Genomic DNA, 19011 nt, shown 5'->3' with positions numbered 1-19011 from the left:
TCCCTGTGCGTCTAACCCAGGGGTCGGGAAAAATTCAGCCGTCTGGACCCGTTTCCCACTGAACAGAACACAATGGGAGCAGAAAATAACCGTGGCGCCGCCAGCCGGAAACCTGTATGATAATTCCTGAAAACTCCGGCCACAGCGGAGATCTGGATAAATGCTGTGTCTCCGGCTGCATCTAAAGCGGGGTAGGCGGATATTTACATCACAATTATTTATTTTTTTCCAGGATTCTGATTGGCTATCATGGCTTCATGCTTCTCCCTACACTGCCCCCTACAGGTTTGGAATGCTCATAGCGACTCTGAACCAGGTCTATATGCAGGTCTGTGTAAATGAAGATATTCGTAAACGTGGCCTCAAAACTCCCCCCCCCCCTCTCTCTGTAGTCTGTGTCAGTTCGTCTCGTCTCATTTTTCGAAACGTGGGAATACAAATGGAAATTTGCCCAAATAGCCACAATAGATCACATAATTCTGACAAGATATTGTTGCTGATTTTACGCAGGATTTCCTTGTTTAATAATGCTACCCGATCCAGATTTGAAGTCGTCACCAACTTGAGTCTCGTGGGAACCACCGTGATCTGCTGACTCACTCTCATGTTGAAGAATCAGCTAGAAACTCCTCCACTCGTCTCTCTTCTACCTGCTCTTCACTCACACACGTCACAAGTGGCGAAATGTTTTATATTCTATAGTCACTGCACGTGTGTCTGGCAAAATCACTCCATAGCGCCCCCGACATCGTTTTCACATTTCTAACATCTAAAACGAACAACACATTCAACACACATGCAGCATGTCGAGCCACACGAAAATGTCATTGACAACCATACTCTGAACCCAACAGGAAGTTCTCAATGGCCACGGCGCGCCAATAAATATATAATGGTTCGCCATGAAACAGGAAGTGACGGATTTATTTATTTAGTTAAAGAACTAACACAAATGTGAAAGGAGCAAACAAAGCCGGAAGGGACTGTTCAAGAGTTCCACCTCTTTAGGAGATAAAAGACAAAAGTCCTATAATATGATGATGCGAGTCTGAACACATTCAATATGACGAGCCTTAAATGAAAACAGTGAAAGTTTAAAATCAGAATGAAGACGCAGTGACGTTAAGATGAAGAACAGTCTGACCGACCAATGTCAGTCCTTCACAAAACGACTTGTTTCTTCAAATGTAGGAGTTTTTCATGAATGGAGTCGTTTCACTCCTGGAGCTGCCCGACAGTGACGACACCGTGCGACTGCTGCCGCCGCTCCTCGACTCCGTTAAAGTAGAAACGCTTGAAGAGAGCCCGGACTGCGACTCAGATCCTGATACAGACGTCGACTCTGCGGACCGCGCTGACCTGCTGGTCCGTCCACTCTTGGACGAGCCCCCCGTCTTGGACGAGCCCCCCGATTTGGATGAGCCCCCCGACTTGGACGAGCCCCCCGACTTGGACGAGCGTCCCGTCTTTGAGGAGAGGGCTGTTACGTCGGAGCGTTGGGAACGAGACGACAGCTCAGAGACGGAGGAGAGTTTTGTCTTGGAGGTGATCCCCGACACGGTGGAAAGAGCTGTGGTGGACTTGTTCTGTTCAGGGTCTGGCAACTCTCCGATGTTGATGACCCTGAAGGATGAAAGACTTGAGTTCAGAAGAACGTCAATCAATGGAGACTATTTGAAGCAAACGTTGGAAAGTTGAAGGAGCGTCTTCCAGCGTCCTTCTATTAGTTATCTCGATGACAGAGGGTTAATCTTTATACTCAAAAACCTGTGAGGACCAACGTTTGCCATTTTATTATATAAAAACTGTGTTCCTTCAGTGTTTTGGGGGAGCTGTAAAATAAGGTAAGGTATCGTACGGTACGTTAAAATAAGGTATGGGATGGTATGGTACAGTACAGTATGGGACGGTACGATGTGTTACGGAACAGTACGGTATGGGACGGTACATCACGGGACAGTACGGTAAGGCATGGTAAAGTAGGGTACGGGACAGTACGGTACAATATGGGATGGTACGGTAAGGCACAGTACGTTACGGGACAATATATGACGGTAAAGCTGTGATCCCACTGCGCAGTACATGCCGGGAGCGGGGCAGACCAGGACGTTACGGTAAGGCATACCATACCCAGACCAAACTTTGTTGCGCGACCCGACCACACAGAGCGTGGTCAGAATGTACATGGGGTAGTGAACGCCACGTAACAACGCACAGATGTAACACCATTACGCAACAGTAAACGCCTGACCAACTCAGAAGTCATGGCCGCAGCTCTGCGGCCGTCCGAGTAAAGCCAAGAGCCTCCATTCTCTGTATCACAGCTCCAGCGGAATCTCCTGCTCTCCTGTGAGGAGCGTCTGCACCGCATCTTAACACCAGGGGGCAGAGTCGCGCTGACATTTCAATAAACCCAGTTAACAAAAAAAAAACCCAGTGTGCACAAAGTGGTGTATGTAAACAACAACAGGAGGGTTTACAGAAGATGAGATATTTAAATAATGCGGACTTGTTGAGAGAGACGATTGTCACTGACCAATCAACAGATCTGTTGGTTACGGTTGTTTCAGTACTATCCACACCATATTTCAAGATTTAAGATTCTAAATACTTATTTATCCCCAATTTAAATTTGATTCCCTTTAAAACAGCACACACTGAGTAGTTCATGTATAAACAACCTTACAAACGTAGTAAACACCATAGCATAGACAAGAAGAACCCATAAACCACACGAAAACCATTCCCACTCCATCCCGTCCCAGCATATAGAGCACGGTGGGACCCCGGCTTTTGGTACATTAATGGACCATAACTTTTGGGACGTATGGGACGGTACGGTAAGGAACGATACAGGATGGGACAGTACGTGACGCTAAGACACCAGTGGAAATGAGGTGGAAAAGAGGCTTTATAGCTTGGGGAATGATCATATACTCACGTAGTTTGGCCCCCGAAGAGCGGCTTGCACACCGACCACAGGTAGAAGAGACCGCCGGTGGAGTGGAAGGCCGAGCCCACCCAACCCAGGAAGAGCGGCGTGCCCAGGTCGAACCTGTGAGTGACGCAGGTTTGAACTCATTCCCGCAGAAACGAGCAGGAGTGACGCGTGTTTGTTTACTCACTTGAGCCCGTCGAAGTCATTGCTGAAGTATTCTGCTGAGACGTACTGGGCATAAACCGCGTAGCCACACGTAGACAACACACCTGCAACAACACGACGTTACTGAAGGGTTGACTGCTATTGTTAGCAGAATAACATTAGCATCAGAGGTAAGCCAAGTTGTCTATCATTTCCTGTTAACCCGGTGGTGCCCCGGGGTTGTCTGATGCTTTTCAGATTAATTTCTAATGAAATAAACGGTCTTTTGATGATTATTATTCATCACCCGGTGCGAGACTTCCTGCTTTGACGGACACTCACCACTGACGATGTGGCACCATCCCCCCGCGTAGATCTTCTTGTACTTGGACGGATCTTTTCCCCCGATGTAGGTGCACTCCATCCCCAGCAGGCTGAGCACGAATCCCAGCATGCCCAGGGAAAGCCCCGCCATCAGCAGGCCGCGCACGATCTGAATATGTCCTGCAGGGCGACAGGACAGCAGTAGCTTCACGTTCAAACTTCAGCTTCAAACTTCAGCTTAAAAATTGACCCTGAGACTTCAGGTTAAAACTTAAGCCTAAAAATTCATCTTAAAACTTGATATTAAAACTACAGATTACAACTTCAGGTTAAAACTTCCCCTTAAAACTTCAGATAAGGTCAGGTTAAAATTTCAGCTTAAAACTGAATATTAAACTTTCAGCTTAAAACTTCAGCTTAAAACTTAATCTTAAGATTCAGGCTTAAAACGTCAACTTAAAACTTCAGCTTAAAATGTAATCTTAAAACTTAAGCTTAAAACTTAATCTTAAAACTACAAGTTAAAACTACACCTGAAAATTTCAGATTAAAACTTCAGATTAAAACTTCGACTTGAAATTTCTGCCTAAAACTTCTGTTTAGAACTTCAGCTTAAAACTTCAGCCAACAACTTTACCTTAAAAAATGTTTTATAAAGTTTCTAAATTGCTTGAACTGGACCTGGATGTGAGAACTTACTGGTCTCGTTCAGGTCTAGTGGACTCGGTCTAAACAGGACCAGGATGTAAGAACTTACCCTCCACGGACCAGAGCACTGGGAAGTCGTAGCAGTTGCTGATGGCGGTGGAGTCGGTGAAGCAGGACCTCCACAGGCTGGACCAGTACCAGGCCACCTTGATAATGGACGAGCCCGCCTGGCCCCCGATGGAAGTGATCTTCCAGCCCTCCATGGCCATGGTGCACGCCACGAAGATCCAGCCCAGCACTGTCATCAGGAAGCCCCAGATCTGGACCACGCGGATCTTCATCTCTGGGACGTGGAAGGTAGTGAGTCTGAGAATAATCCAGAACTGAACCTTTCCTGAGCAGAGGAAGAGGAGGAGTGAAGAGCAGGTAGACGAGGAGAGAGGAGAGGGTGAAGGAGTTTAGCTGCTTCCTCTACATGAGGGTGAGAGTCAGCAAATCACGGCGGTTCCCATGAGACTCAAGTTACTGACGACTTCTTATCTGGATCCCACATCTGGACACATCAGCCCCATAAACCCACCACCACCACCCCACACACATACAATAGACACCCCACACACCTCCCCCCGAATACTACGGTACTATATTAAATTGAATCGAGCCTTGTATAGCACAACATGGTACTATGTTAAATTGTCTGGAGCTTTGTATAGAATACTACGGTACTTTGTTAAATTATCTGGAGCATTGTGTAGTATGCTACGGTACTATATTAAACTGACTGCAAGTGTTTGAGACACCTGATGACGGCTCCTTCCCTGCTGACTGGAACCCGTCAAAGTGGTTCGCTATGAAATACCTCAATGAAAGGACCAAAGCCGATAGCGATGGGTGTATTATTGTGAGCCCGTTGCCCATGTTAGGCTCAGATGTGTTGACGACGAGCTTGAAACATTCATGATGAGTCACCAAGAAAATGACTTGTCATCAATAGACGATGTAAATACCTTTCTGAAGGAAATTCCTCATTACACTCATTACAATATGCATTTCCAGTATTTTAATTTGGCGGAACATCCTCCGGTTTGTTGTCAACTTAGCGATAACACTTTAAGGTAAGACTTTTGTGGGAAGTAGATTTTCACAAATTTTTTTTCTGGTAGAGTCACTTTAAAGTTCATCATACTGAATGTGTTCAAACTAGTTTCTGATCCAAATGCCGGCACGCTGTCGCCTTAAATACAACAAATAAAGGTTGTCTGTTGACTGTAAACAGCGTCTGTGTGCTTCTTCAAAGTTTCACCACAAACTCAAACTCGACAGAAAGGAAACCTGGAAGCCAGACTGTGGGGTCTGTCATCTTGAATACCTGGTGGAAGCCTTCCTTACGCCTCCACATTGAGCAGGTGGAGGAGATGTGGAGGAGACCGGCTCAGATTGTGGCTCTGCTGCTCTTCATAGCGTACTGGGTCCTGGTGGGCTGCACCCTCGGCATGGACCGCTGGAGGTAAGACCGTACTGGAGGAAACCAGGCCGTGTTTACACGACAACGAAAACGAGCGTCAGCGCAAAACTTCCTTGACTTTTGGGGTCTTTGACTTTTTAAAGTTGACCAATGTAATCAATGAATGCAGCAAGTAACTAACCAATCAGAGGCAGCATAGGATGGGTCATGGCTTTCTCAGTCTAAGGGAGAAAAAATGGGCAATTTGGTACTACTGAATAGTGGTAGTGGGGGGTTAAAAGTGGGTACACTGACGACTACTTCTTCTCCTAGGGTGGCCCAGGTGGGGGGTCGGGGGGGCTCCTCAGTGGTGGCGACAGCCTGGTACTGGTCTGACCTGTGGAAGGACTGCTATGAAGACTCCACCGCTGTGGTCAACTGTGTGGATTTTGGGGTTCTGTGGACGGTGAAAGGTGAGTCCACTGTTAACAATTCCCACACACAGGCAGTCTCCTCATGCCTCATGCTCACGCACCTGACCCGCCCCCCTTCTCCACTCTCAGCCAATCACAGGTCGACTCTGTGATTTCCCCCCTCCCACCCTCCTGAGTTTTAGCAATCCCTGATAATGCGAGTTACGTTTGTGACTGTGTGTGTCTCCGTGTTGCCAGCCTCCGTCCAGGCGGTCCGGGGTCTCCTGCTGGCCGGCCTCGGCCTCGGGTCGTTGGGCACCGTGCTGACATTCTTCGGTATGGAGTGCACGCGAGTCGGCGGGGACGTGAAAAGCAAGGACAGGATGTTATTAACGGCGTGTGCTTTCCAGATGACCGGCTGTGAGTGTGATCTGTGTACCGTGGCTGTTTCTCTCTACACCTCCGCTCCGCCTTAACGCCTCGTTTCCCACGTGTCGTCCAATCTCTCGCAATGCAGGCGTGGCGGCCATGGCGGCTTATTCAGTGTACGTAAACACAGTGGCCTCGGCTGTTCTACACAGCCGAGCAGATCCGTCAGACCTGAGGTAACCTGCAAGTCCAGCAACCCTTGTTCCTTAAACCAGTGAAGCTTTGGTTCTGTATGTGGTTCTCCCCTCAGCTACCAGCTGGGACCCCCCCTGTACGTGGGCCTGGGGGGTGGCGTCCTCGTCTTACTGGGATCTGGAATTCAATGTGCAACTGCCTGCAGAGTCAAGCAGCCAAACAGGTTTCTGAGAAAAAACCCGCCGAGAGTCTGTCGGCTGGACAAAAAAACTTGTTTCCACTGCGCAGTACAGTACAATAGGGTACAGTAAGGTACGGTACGATAAGGTACGATAAAGTATGGTACGGAAAGGCACAGTTTGGTAAGGCAAAGTCTATCCAGACTCAACTGCACCACAGAAAGTACAGTTAAAAAGTAGGCAGGGTTTTAAACGTTACCCAACCGTAAACCCCGGGACTAAGGCGGAACACAGGAGTTGCAGCGCTGCTCAGGCACCCGAGTAAAGCTGTGAGCCTCCGTTCTCTGGCACTCAGCATGGAAATCCTTCTCATATTGAACAGCAGCGTTCAGCTCCTGCTGAATCTCCTCCTCTCCTGTTCTGGAGAGGAACGTCTGCACCTCATCAGAACACCAGGGGCCAGTGTGGCGCCGACATTTCAATAAACCCAGTTTAGGTACCTCGGTACGGAAGATGGTACAGTACTTTCAGTGCTATCCACAACTTTTGTCAGTGGAAACTAGAAAACTCATCTTACTATCCTGTACTGTACCGGCAGTGGAAACGAGGCTAAAGTGTTTCTGACCGGATGTTGTTCTTACAGGAGGGGAGACTCGACCAAAGAAGAGTCAAAGAAGGTGGACGGGGAGTCAAAAAGACGAAGAGTCACTGCGTACAGGGCGGCTTCAGTTGTGATTGTTTGACTCATCTGGTCGTGCACAATCTGTGTGAAAAACTAAAGCGTCCACTTTCTTCTTTACACTTGTTTTATATGGAGAGAAACATGTTTCTTTTGTCAGTTATCCCAGAAAAACGGGTATTTAATTGAGGCTTTTATTTGGCAATATGATGAAATGTGATCAAAAGAAACATGTTTAATCAAATTACAAAGTCTAAATAGACACATTTGGAGCATATCTATTTAACTCTGTTGCAGTTAACACATTATGTTGTAGGATATGTATCACTAAACGTGCCCAAATCAAATAAATAAACCATTAAATAATTACTTTAATGTGTCAATTCATTAAGATTTGACGCAGTTACACGTGTCATGAATAAATCAAAATACCAATTCGTTATTTATATATATAAATATACATTTCACTATTTAATTCATTACGTCATGTATCAGTGTTGCTTCATGAATTTATTTTATCTGTCAAACTCGCCCAAGTCAGTTAAATTGTGAAATAATTATGTTTTATAAGTATGTTTGTTTTTTTTCTGAATAAAATAGTTTTTTTAATGAATTGATGACCCATTCATGTATTTAATTTTAATTAAATGACACATTTATTCATTTAAAATCCCAATATTATTTAATGACAGTATAATGAATTAATGACGCATTTATATATTTAATTAAATTTTAATTAACAACACATTCAAGTAATCATTTAATACTGCATTTCTTTATTTAATTTTGGCACATTTAGTTATCTACAGTAGCACAACTTAATTGAATTTCTAACTAAAAGAAATGTAGTGAAAATACATCCAATTGTTTAAACTTCAATAATGACATATTTGTCACTTTGGTGAGTTTAACAGTTTTTCCACAGGTTCAATGACAATTTCAGTATAAAAGGTTTAATGTAGTTTCTTTTCCGTATAATTCTGTGTTTGCTTGAAATGCAACATAAAAATGAAAGAAATTACTTCTTTGTTGTTTTGGTTGTTGTTTATTGGGCTCAACACAAACGTTGAGCTCTGCTGCTCATCCGACAAATGCATGCAGTGATAAAGTGTTTAAAGGAAGCAGCGGACAACATGATCCGATTACAGATTGGATTACAGATTGGATACAGATTGTAATCTGCATATCTGTAATCTGACGATGACATCACCTTTTCAAAAGCGGTCTCTATAAACTGTTGGTGAATCAGCCATTTAAAACGAAACAAAACAAATATATATATATATGTGTGTGTGTGTGTGTGTGTGTGTGTGTGTGTGTGTGTGTGTGTGTGTGTGTGTCCCGTCATAAATTATGAATTTATATTTATATTTTCATAGTTTGAAAGAAGTCATTGGATAAATTCAAGGCAAATCCTAATAGATGCCTAAATGTTTGATATTTTGACATTTTGGCCGTAAACAGTTCTGATGGGTGTGTAAAGTTTTGCAACTTTTGAAAAACGTTTAAGCCCTAAAAAATATGTTGGTCTTGTCGGGAGAATAACAAAAGTAAAAACCCTTGTGTTTCAATAGGGTCAGTTCAATAGATCCAGGGCTCAGACCGTAACTAAAAAGTGCGAGTCACAAATACTCTTTTCACTTTAGTAGAAATGACTTTTGTTGCTGGTAAACATTTGAGTTTCTGGTCTGTGGGAGTGAGAACAGTGTTGGAGGAGAACCAACATGAGGGCTGCTGACTGGACAAAACCATCTCTCCGATAAGAAGTGCCACACCGTCGCTCTGACGGCAGCTCAGTCTTGTTTCCCACAGTTTTCCCTCCCGGCTCACAGCACGGAGGACCGGACCTCACCATGAAGTACCGCACGGTGGTCATGTACGTGGAGATCGGCTGCTTCGTGTCCTGCCTCTGTGGCTGGATCCTGGTGTGCTCCACGCTGCCCACCGAGTACTGGACCTTCTCCGAGGTGGGCAGTATCGTGCTCACGACCTCCAACTACTACTCTAACCTGTGGAGGGACTGCATCTCTGACACCACGGGGGTGTCCGACTGTAAGGACTACCCCTCCCTGCTGGCACTGCCCGGTAAGACAATAAAGGCTTGGAAAGACGATCTACAATCAGGGTTCCCACAAGTTCAATCTGAGACTATTAAAGACTATTTAGAACAGAATTTACTGTCTATCACGCCGTCTGAAGGTCAACTTGTCTTGTTGCTGCTGCTGGACAAGGTGGTCTAGCTGGTTCACGTCTAAAGGCTCATTAAGTAGGTGAAGTGTCATGAAGTTGTTGGGGTTGTCAAGACGTTGAGGGGTCATGAAGTTTTGGGGTTGTCAAGACGTTGAGGGGTCATGAAGTTGTTGGGGTTGTCAAGACGTTCAGGGGTCATGAAGTTGTTGGGGTTGTCAAGACGTTCGTGGGTCATGAAGTTGTTGGGCGGGGTCTGAGACCTCAATTCAATTCAATTCAATTCAATTCAACTTTATTCATATAGCACCACATACAACACCGTCATTTGTAGGTGATTTAACAGAGAGAAACCCACCAAACAAACAAACAAACCCATCTTACGGGGATCTGGGTTGAAGGGAGTCGTGCTTGTTGCTGTTTTGTCACAAGCTGGATCCGGTTCTGGGTCATTAAGTTTGGAGATTGTGAAGCGGGTGTTTGAAGAGATTCAGCATTGAGGCCGGTCAGCTCTATATCTGTTGCAGGTTTGTTGTCGTATACGAAGTAGGTCAGTAGTTTGCTGGTTTGACCAGCTAGAATTTGAGTGTGGAGCAGGACGTAGAGTCTTTCGAGAATTATGAAATGGCTCTGAAGGTTGTGAATTAGTCAGGATTGAGGATTTGTTGAGGTTTGGGAAACCTGGAGTAGTTTGAGTTCATGAAGTGGTTTGGGGTGAGGTTCAAGGTTACTTTATTTTGTACACGTGGGTAGATTTACGTCGCAGATCTTGTGATGCACTTGGCATATCAAAAAAACAGAAAACACACAATGAACTGAACGAGCAGGTACTTTGTCGAGTGATAAGAAAAATCAGACAAGCATGACAAGCTCAAAGTTCTACCACTAAATAAGATGAGATCAAATAGATCAAAAACAAACCACAATAGAATACAATAAAAAACCTTAGAGAGAAAAGCATTCACCAACATAAAACCAGGATAAGAAGATATAATAAATAAATAAATGCCATGACTATAAATGAAAAGAGCTAAGAAATAAATGAATAATGAATAAATAGAATAAATAAGATAAAGTGCAATGTTTCTTATTGAGACCGTGTCGGTAAAAGAGTTTTATAAAGTAGTTCAAAGTATGATACAGTTTTTCAACAATTTCACATCAGTGTCAGAGGTCCAACCACATTGTATTCAAATTCTGTTTTCCCAAATCAGCCTTGGTGTTGAATTTCAGTCTAAAAGTCCCTCTCGTGAGCTCTACAGAGAACAGGTTGTTTCTGTGTCTGTCCAAGCCTGTCTTGGGGAGAAGAGCTATCCGGTGTTTCAGATTCAGTGGTTTCCCTGTTAACTGGTGACCCTTTAGCGTCCCTCGTTGCTGCTAATAGCAGATGTTAAACACCAGACAGAAACCCTTAGATGTCTTGACGATGGGCACGAAAGGAAGCCGGCCACCATTTAACAGGGAAGACAGTTAATTCAAAACACCGGTACAATGCGATAAAGTTTACGATGGATTTAACGCTATAAAAGTTGTTGTTCAACCAGTTTGACCAGAATCTCACCCAGAAGGAGAGGCTCCTGAAAGTGTTGAGTTAAAAATATTGTCCGTCTAATATGTTACTTAGTTTGGTCGTATACATTATTACAGTTACTAGCTAATGCTAGCTCCCTCGTACGATTTTTTATGAAATTGAGGTTTGACGGATGAAGTTATGGTGTTTCCAAAAGGTTCACTAAAAGTAAGATCCAATCAACCTTCCAAAACCTCCATCTTTGACCGTTGGCAAAAGAAACAAACCAGCTCCTGATGTTCTACTTTTATTAATGAAGTGTTTTGCTTTGTTTGCTGTACCTGTCTCTTTGTAGTTTTCCTCCACGCCTGCAGAGCGCTGGCGGTCTGCGCCGTCATCACCGGCTTCTTCGGAGGCGTCCTCGCCCTGATCGGGATGAAATGTACCAAAATCGGCGGCTCAGAGATCGCCAACGCAAGGGTGACGTTTGCTGGTGGTTTGACCTACCTGGCTTCAGGTGAGTCTCCTTTGACCTTCTGATGTTCAAACTTGATGTTGGTGTTGATCGTGCGGAACTTTCTGGTAGGATTCTGCGGTTTGATCACGTACTCCTGGTGGGCCAACAAAGTCATCACGGAGTTCTTGGACCCAAATTTCAGGGCACAGAAGTGAGTCCTTTCAAAGTATTGAGGTGGGGATCAATGAAAAGTACAGTCAAAACAACCGAAGAGAACCTTCTTTGTTGTTTAGGTTTGAAATTGGCGCGGCGGTTTTCGTTGGTTGGGGAGGCTCCATTCTGCTCATCTGTGGCGGGGCGGTGTTGACCTACTTCTCAGGAAAAGAAGGGCTCCCATCCAGGTGAAACGAAAGCTTCATTTCCCACTGCACAGTATGGTACAGTACGGGACAATACAACACGGTATGGCAAGGTAAGGCACGGTACGGTACTGGATGGTATGGTATGGTATGATACAGGTTTTTGTGTTTCCACTGACAATAGTACCGAAAGTACCATACCCAACCATTACCATTTTTGGTCCGCCTCTGTTGATGTACCTAGCACATCGGTATGGTCCCATAAGGAGGAGCTACAAAGCAGCCGTCTGCTGAGAGTTGGGCCTGGGTATGCGTTGCTTTACCGTACCGTGCCTTACCATACCATATTATCCCATACTGTACTTTGCCTTACCATACTGTGCCAGACCCTACTGTCCATGTCGTACTTTACCATACTTTACTGTCCTGCACCATACCTTGCTTTACCGTGACTGTACCATACCTTACCAAACCGTGTCATACACCACCATACCTTACCATGCCACGGCGTACTGGAAACAAGGCTTTTAACCGGACTCTTTCTTCTTCCACACTCCTACACACTCTCTAACGTCTGTTCCAACTTCTTCAGTTCCTCAAACGGGCCGCGCAGACCGGCGACTTACGCCTCCGCCCGCACCCGACGGACCTACATGCTACCGGCCACAACTTCCAGAGTGACCCTGGTCCCGCCGCTGTTCTACGAAGGCAAGAGGAGCCGGGTGACCAGAACGGCAACAACAGCCAGAACCGGGCGAAGCTTCCCCAGGGACAGCTTCGTCTGATATACCGAGGGAAGTGTCCAACTCAAAAGTGACTCTAGCGCCAAGGTACTACCAGAACGGAGAAGATTGTCCTTTGTAACGTTTTCAATTCGTACACTTTGATTCCCACACGTCTGTTGGTTTGGATAAAGGGAGCTAACTAGTTAGCATCTTCCAGCCAGATAACTTGTAAATATTCGTTTACAAATGTTTTAACCTGGATAAACTTTTGGTTCAATGTTAATCACGGCTGAGCGAGATATTGCGATTTTATCATTATCACGCTTTCAACTTGTGAAATCCAAATCACCTGCAATTTAAAACAGCTTTTTTAAAAAAAATAATAATTTCAGGAATTTCACCACTACCTTTTTTAAAACATCCAGTAAATTGAAGTTTCATTTATACACACGTTACCTGCTAAGAACTTCAGAACAGTTTGATTTAATTGCTTTATAAATAAATTTTCCATCAAAACATTCTTCTCTTAGTTTCTTTGCGTGTTTTACTGTCTTTTATTGTTTGTACAAATATTTACAATACAAGTCTCCGCTCCAGACACACTGAACAAAAATATAAACACAACACTTTTGTTTTTGCGCCCAGTTTTCAAGAGCTGAACTCAAAGATCTAAGACTTTTTCTATGCATGCAAAAGGCCTATTCCTCTAAAATATTGTTGACAGATTTGTCTAAATCTGTGTTCGTGAGCGCTTCTCCTTTGCCGAGATAATCCATCCCACCTCACAGATGCGGCATATCAAGATGCTGCTTAGATTCCTGCCAATATCCAGCAACTTGGCACAGCCATTGAAGTGCTCACTTACACAGATTTAGACAAATCTGTCAACAATGTTTGGGAGAAATAGGCCTTTTGCAAACGTAGAAAAAGCTCTTAAAAAAGGGGGAATGTTTCTATTTCCTTCAACCGAAGCGCGGCCACTTTGTCCTGTATCGCCTCGAGCTCCACTTTGACTACTCCGGTGGACGTGTTTGAATTCTTCCTAGGGATGTTCATCCCGGCTCGTCGTATCGGCCCCTGGCTAGGATTCACTACTCGTGTCGTCCCAGTCGCTGGTGTCACTGAGGCAGATCTGCTCAGTGCTTCCTGCCCCGGCTTCAGCCAGGACGTGACCCGACCCGAGGTTCTTTCCGGTGGAGACCCGGCCATTTGTCGGGGGGTCGGGTTTGTCCTGCAGGGTGGAAACAATCCGGTCACTGCTCTCCTCCAGGTTCGAGTACTGTCGCCACGGGAAACAACATCAGGACCACTCGTCCTCTGTGTGACCAGACAGGAAACAGGAAGTGTGTCTCACCTTAAGCTCCTGGGCCTCGTCCTTCTTCCCAAGCAGGACGCTGACGCCCCCTGCTGGAATCTTAAGCACTCGCTGTGTAGACTGCTTCATGGCGAGTCTGACCAGTTCACTGACTCGATTCTCTGCAACACAAACATGAACGTTTACATTCATTAAGTGTTAAAGCTCCAATTTAGATCAATCATATTTTGTTTTTAGCTTTTGAGTCCATTTTTTTAGATTGATCATCTTTTCTTTCCGCTTTAGCCATTTAGCTGTTTACAAGCGCTGTGCACTTCCAATCAGATCAGCTTGAACTACTGCAGCATTTTTTTACTTCCCCCCCTTTTTTTTCTTAGTTTCTTTTTATTTCATTTTTTCCTTTTCTGAGACTCTGCTGAATACTGACGGGATTTTTCTCCTTTCGTTGCTGACATGTTACTGTGTCCAGTTACTGGTAGAATCGTCCAAACATGTATAAAAGAAAATACAGCAAACTCCCAAACGTTCTCCGGTGACTGTTCACCCTGAGCCACTGACTCCCAGTGTGCTCCCAGTGTTCCTGGTCTCCACGTTACCGTTCTGGTCTCTGTTGTGGCCGAGCTGCTTGATGTCGAACTCCTCCATCTCACTGGAATCGGACGAGTCGTCTTCGTCCTCAAGGCTCTGCATGGTGACCAGCGCCTGTTTGGACGCGCCACTGGTGACGGACCTGGCTTGGCGGGGTTTTGGCGATGAGTCGTCGTCGTCGTCTGTGTCGGAGTCCTCATCTGAGCTGAACGGAGGCAAAGTGAAATCACAGAGTTTGACTTTGAGCTTCATCGATTTACTCTGGCTGCTGGTTAAAGCCGGCCGATTGTCATACCTGCTGGTGGCGGTCGTACCGATGCTGCTCCGCCGGCCCCTGAAACCCGGAAATCTCTTGGCTGCTTTCTGCAGGTCGGACCGCAAATTGTTCCAGGCGGATTTCAGATCCTGGTTCTTCAGGCTGCTCTGATCCTGGAACACAACAATCGGACTGTAAAGGCCCCTGCACACTCCCGAAAGAAGGAGGAAGTTTGCATGAGGACGTCGGCCAGCAGCAGAAAAAATATCTCCGTCAGGACGTTTCATACTCCGAGAAGAAGCTGGGCCAACTTGCAGACCACACCCCCTCACACCAGATCACGCCCCCATAACAGACCACGCCCCTCAAAGTAAGCACACGTCTGTAAATTAGCGTTTGAACTTTTCAATTGCGCCGCTTTCAAGCTTCAAATGTTTTGAGAAATACATTTAGCTGAACTGAAACAAAACAGGAAGAAAAAGGGGAAAAAATGTGTTTGTGTCTGAGCCACCATGTTGGTCTGGTTTTTACGACAGCAGCTGACAGCCTTGAGGGAGGAGTTCAGGCACTTCACGTAAACTCTGTGCTCCATGCTACGTGCTAACGAGCGGAGGGCCTCACACAGTAGCAAGGCTACATGCTACATGCTACCGAGCTTAGGGGCTCACACAGTAGCAAGGCTACATGCTACATGCTACCGAGCTTAGGGGCTCACACAGTAGCAAGGCTACATGCTACATGCTACCGAGCTTAGGGGCTCACACAGTAGCAAGGCTACATGCTACATGCTACCGAGCTTAGGGGCTCACACAGTAGCAAGGCCACATGCTATATGCTACCGAGCTTAGGGGCTCACACAGTAGTGAGGCTACATGCTAACGAGCTATGGGTAAGAGTGTGAAACGCACAGGTCTGACCTTCATTTTCTTCAGCTTCTTGCCCACGGTCTCCAGATGCAGAGCCTTCTTCATGTTGGCTGTCGCTCTCTGCTTCTTCTCTGGCGCCGGCTTGGGCTTCTTTGCCGCCACCTTCCTCTCCGGTGCCGGCTTGGGCGTCTTCACCACCAGCTTCCTCTCCCGGGCCAGCGGGGGCATCTTCACCACCGGCTTCCTCTCCCGGGCCAGCGGGGGCATCTTCACCACCGGCTTCCTCTCCCGGGCCAGCGGGGGCGTCTTCACCACCGGCTTCCTCTCCCGGGCCAGCGGGGGCGTCTTCACCACCGGCTTCCTCTCCCGGGCCAGCGGGGGCATCTTCACCACCGGCTTCCTCTCCGCCGGCTTCCTCTCGGACTTGCTGCTGGAGTCTGCGGAGAAGAAGTTAATATGAGCAGTGGGACGGTGGGGAGACGGAGCGCCACGGCCTGAAACCAGCACATGCACGAAGATGGCAGACGATGTGCACGACCACCACGTGATGAACCGGGATGAGAATGGGTGATATCGGCTTGTTTTGCTCAGAGGTCTGCAACCTTCAGGACCAAAACAGCCGGTTTCAGGATTTCACACCAAATAAAATTTGTCTTGAGCCACAAAACAAAAACTTTACATACAAAAACTGAGGTTGCAATCATCAAGTGTTATAGCAACAATTTGAATATATATCAAATACGTTTTTCTCTTCTATGGCTATTTTCAGTCGCTTACCTGTCACAGACCCACCTTGACCCTGGTGTCTGGCTCTGATCTGTTTGTGCAGGGCGGGGTCGCTGGCTCTCTTAGCAGCCAGCTTCTTCTTCACGGCGACGCAAATCTTTTCCCGCTGGCGCCAGAAGTCCGGCAACCTTTCGGACATGTTCTGCTGCTCGGACCACAGCTTGTTCCAGGCGGATTTCAGATCCTGGTTCTTCAGGCCCCTCTGATCCTGGAACACAACAATCGGACTGTAAAGGCCCCTGCACACTCCCGAAAGAAGAAAGAGGAAGTTTGCATGAGGACGTCGGCCAGCAGCAGAAAAACTGTCTTCGTCAGGATATTTCATATTCAAGGCCAACACGCAGACCACACCCCCTCACGCCAGACCACGCCCCCACAACAGGCCCCGCCCCTCACAGCAAGCGCGCTCCTGTAAAGCAGTGTTTTAACTTTTCAACCGCGCAGCTTATTTCAATCTTGAAATGTTTTCAGGAATACATTTAGCCGAACTGAAAGAAAACGGGAAGAAAAATGTGTTTGTGTCTGAGCCACCATGTTGGTCTGGTTTTTACGACAGCAGCTGACAGCCTTGAGGGAGGAGTTCAGGCACTTCACGTAAACTCTGTGCTCCATGCTACGTGCTAACGAGCTTAGGGGCTCACACAGTAGCGAGGCTACATGCTAGGTGCTAACGAGCTTCAGGGCTCACATAGTAGTGAGGCTACATGCTAAATGCTAACGAGCTTTGGGGAGAATTGTGAAACATACCAGCCTGACTCCCAGGTTCTCCATCCGCTTGTCCACGCGCTGCATCAGCTCCAAACGCCGGGCCTTCTTCATGTTGACTTTCGACTCGGACTCCTTCTCCGCCGGCATCCTCTCGGAGGCGCTGCTGGAGTCTGCGGAGAAGAAGCTAATATGAGCAGCTTTATCCATTCTTTTATTTGTTAATAATTTTTTCACGCAACGTCACAGCGATTCTCCAGATACGTGAAGCGGAACAGGAAGTGGAAACGTACCTGGAACTTCTACCGCGCTGGTGTTCACCGAGAAGCTCTTGACCTGAAAGACAAAACGGTTGACAGTCAAAGCTTTTATTTTATAGTAATGGCTTCTCTTTGGGTTCGGCACGCAGTACAGTCCTCGTCGGAATCCTAGTGAATGTAAGAATATATACAATACAAAGTTATGGTTTTTTATTATGTATTCTTAGTATTTCAATATTTTAATCAATTAATAATTTATTTTCATATTTTTCTTAACATTTAAGTATTTTGTATTTAATACAATTTACCAATTAGTAATTGTCTTAGTATTTAATATATATATATATTAAATACTAAAACAATTAGCATTTAATATTATTTCTTATCTATATATTTAATATTATTAAATCATAAATATATACTAATTACATATTTATTTATGTATTAATATTACTCCTGCGGTGGTGCAACGCAGCTGTTATGGTCGGGTGTGCAGACCTCCCAAATGGGACTAAAAAACTGTTTTATTTTGTGGTTTTTTTAATGTGTTGTGCCATTCTGATTGTTCGACTCCTTTGTCCGTCTCATCTTTCTCTGCCTCCACAATGTATTAATTATGTCTAATATTCATAATTGCTATATTTAATATACATTTTCTTAGTATCATGATTATATTCTTTGTATTTAATGACTGACTTCATTTAATTTTTATATTTTTTCTTAGTATTTAATACAAATCTTTTTGTATGCAATATATTGAATATGATCAATTAATATTTATTCTTAGTATTTAATAATTGTAATATTTTTTTCAATACATAATTATTGAGAAACTTTATTATTTAATAACTATTTAATTCTAAGTTGACCACTGTGCATGTGCAGAAGCTAAAATCGGAACAATTTTGAACGCAATTATATTAATTATACTTATTTAATGAAAATAATAATTATATCTATCCCAGGCATGGTTTTTCCTGCTAGGTGAACCCTGACCTCTACGTGTCCAGTGTGAGGAGGAGAGCTGGAGCTGACCTGGTCCCTCTGGTCCCTCTGGTTCCTCTGCTCCCTCTGGTCCCTCATGCTCTGGATGGTCTGCTCCTTCTCCTGCAGCGTCCTGCTCATCTTCTCCTGCAGCCGCTTGCTGCTCTTCTGCTGCTCCGACACCGAGCGACGCATCTGGCTCAGTTCGTCCTGCAGCTGCAAGACAAAACCAGAGGAGACGTCAGGCTCAAGGCCTTTATTTAGCACAGACCAACAATCATACACAGTATACACAGAAATTATATATATATATATATATATATATATATATAGACAAATAAACAACCACCAATTGATGACGATGCTATGAGAACCAGAGAATTGGACTCCTACCTCCGTCTTCTCAGATTCGTGCTGAGACTTCATCTCCTGCAGTCTGGATTCCCACTTCCTGTCCTGAGAGAGAAGGTTCACAACGCATCAGATACACGGTACGTCTGAATTGTCCCTCTTATCTCCTTCTCTATCGACTTTTCTTTAACCCGGGAAGTGTTTTGTGTGGCGGCCATGATAAGAACTGTCCGAATTCTCAATAAGCAAAGGAAAGGAAATATATACAATCCAAAGTTATGGTTTTTATCGAATGTATTCTTAGGATTTCAATATTTTAATCAATTAAT

The 19011-nt window shown here is 45.2% G+C and overlaps 3 protein-coding genes across 3 annotated transcripts; 2 read left to right on the top strand and 1 right to left on the bottom strand.

Annotated features, from left to right (window-relative positions):
* Positions 1–495: 495 nt before the first annotated feature.
* On the bottom strand, positions 496–7092 carry cldn10e (claudin 10e). The gene is made up of 6 exons (XM_080493164.1): positions 5424–7092; positions 4164–4448; positions 3425–3586; positions 3126–3207; positions 2942–3055; positions 496–1623 (listed from the first exon to the last, which is right to left on the bottom strand). Exons 2-6 carry the CDS (start codon positions 4393–4395, stop codon positions 1182–1184), a joined length of 1032 nt encoding a protein of 343 aa, XP_080349290.1. The 5' UTR covers positions 4396–4448; positions 5424–7092; the 3' UTR covers positions 496–1181.
* On the top strand, positions 5375–8337 carry LOC308127821 (claudin-10-like). The gene is made up of 6 exons (XM_080493165.1): positions 5375–5561; positions 5832–5971; positions 6170–6331; positions 6429–6516; positions 6591–6698; positions 7298–8337. Exons 1-6 carry the CDS (start codon positions 5470–5472, stop codon positions 7395–7397), a joined length of 690 nt encoding a protein of 229 aa, XP_080349291.1. The 5' UTR covers positions 5375–5469; the 3' UTR covers positions 7398–8337.
* A 535-nt stretch (positions 8338–8872) lies between these two features.
* On the top strand, positions 8873–13083 carry cldn10d (claudin 10d). The gene is made up of 5 exons (XM_080493334.1): positions 8873–9418; positions 11386–11547; positions 11617–11698; positions 11781–11888; positions 12439–13083. The coding sequence occupies exons 1-5, from the start codon at positions 9187–9189 to the stop codon at positions 12629–12631; spliced, it is 777 nt and encodes a 258-aa protein (XP_080349460.1). The 5' UTR covers positions 8873–9186; the 3' UTR covers positions 12632–13083.
* Positions 13084–19011: the final 5928 nt, after the last annotated feature.

This window comes from Lipophrys pholis (assembly GCF_963383615.2).
Source record: "Lipophrys pholis genome assembly, chromosome: 23".
NCBI classification, from domain to species: domain Eukaryota; kingdom Metazoa; phylum Chordata; class Actinopteri; order Blenniiformes; family Blenniidae; genus Lipophrys; species Lipophrys pholis.
This window is presented reverse-complemented; position numbering and strand designations above follow the sequence as displayed.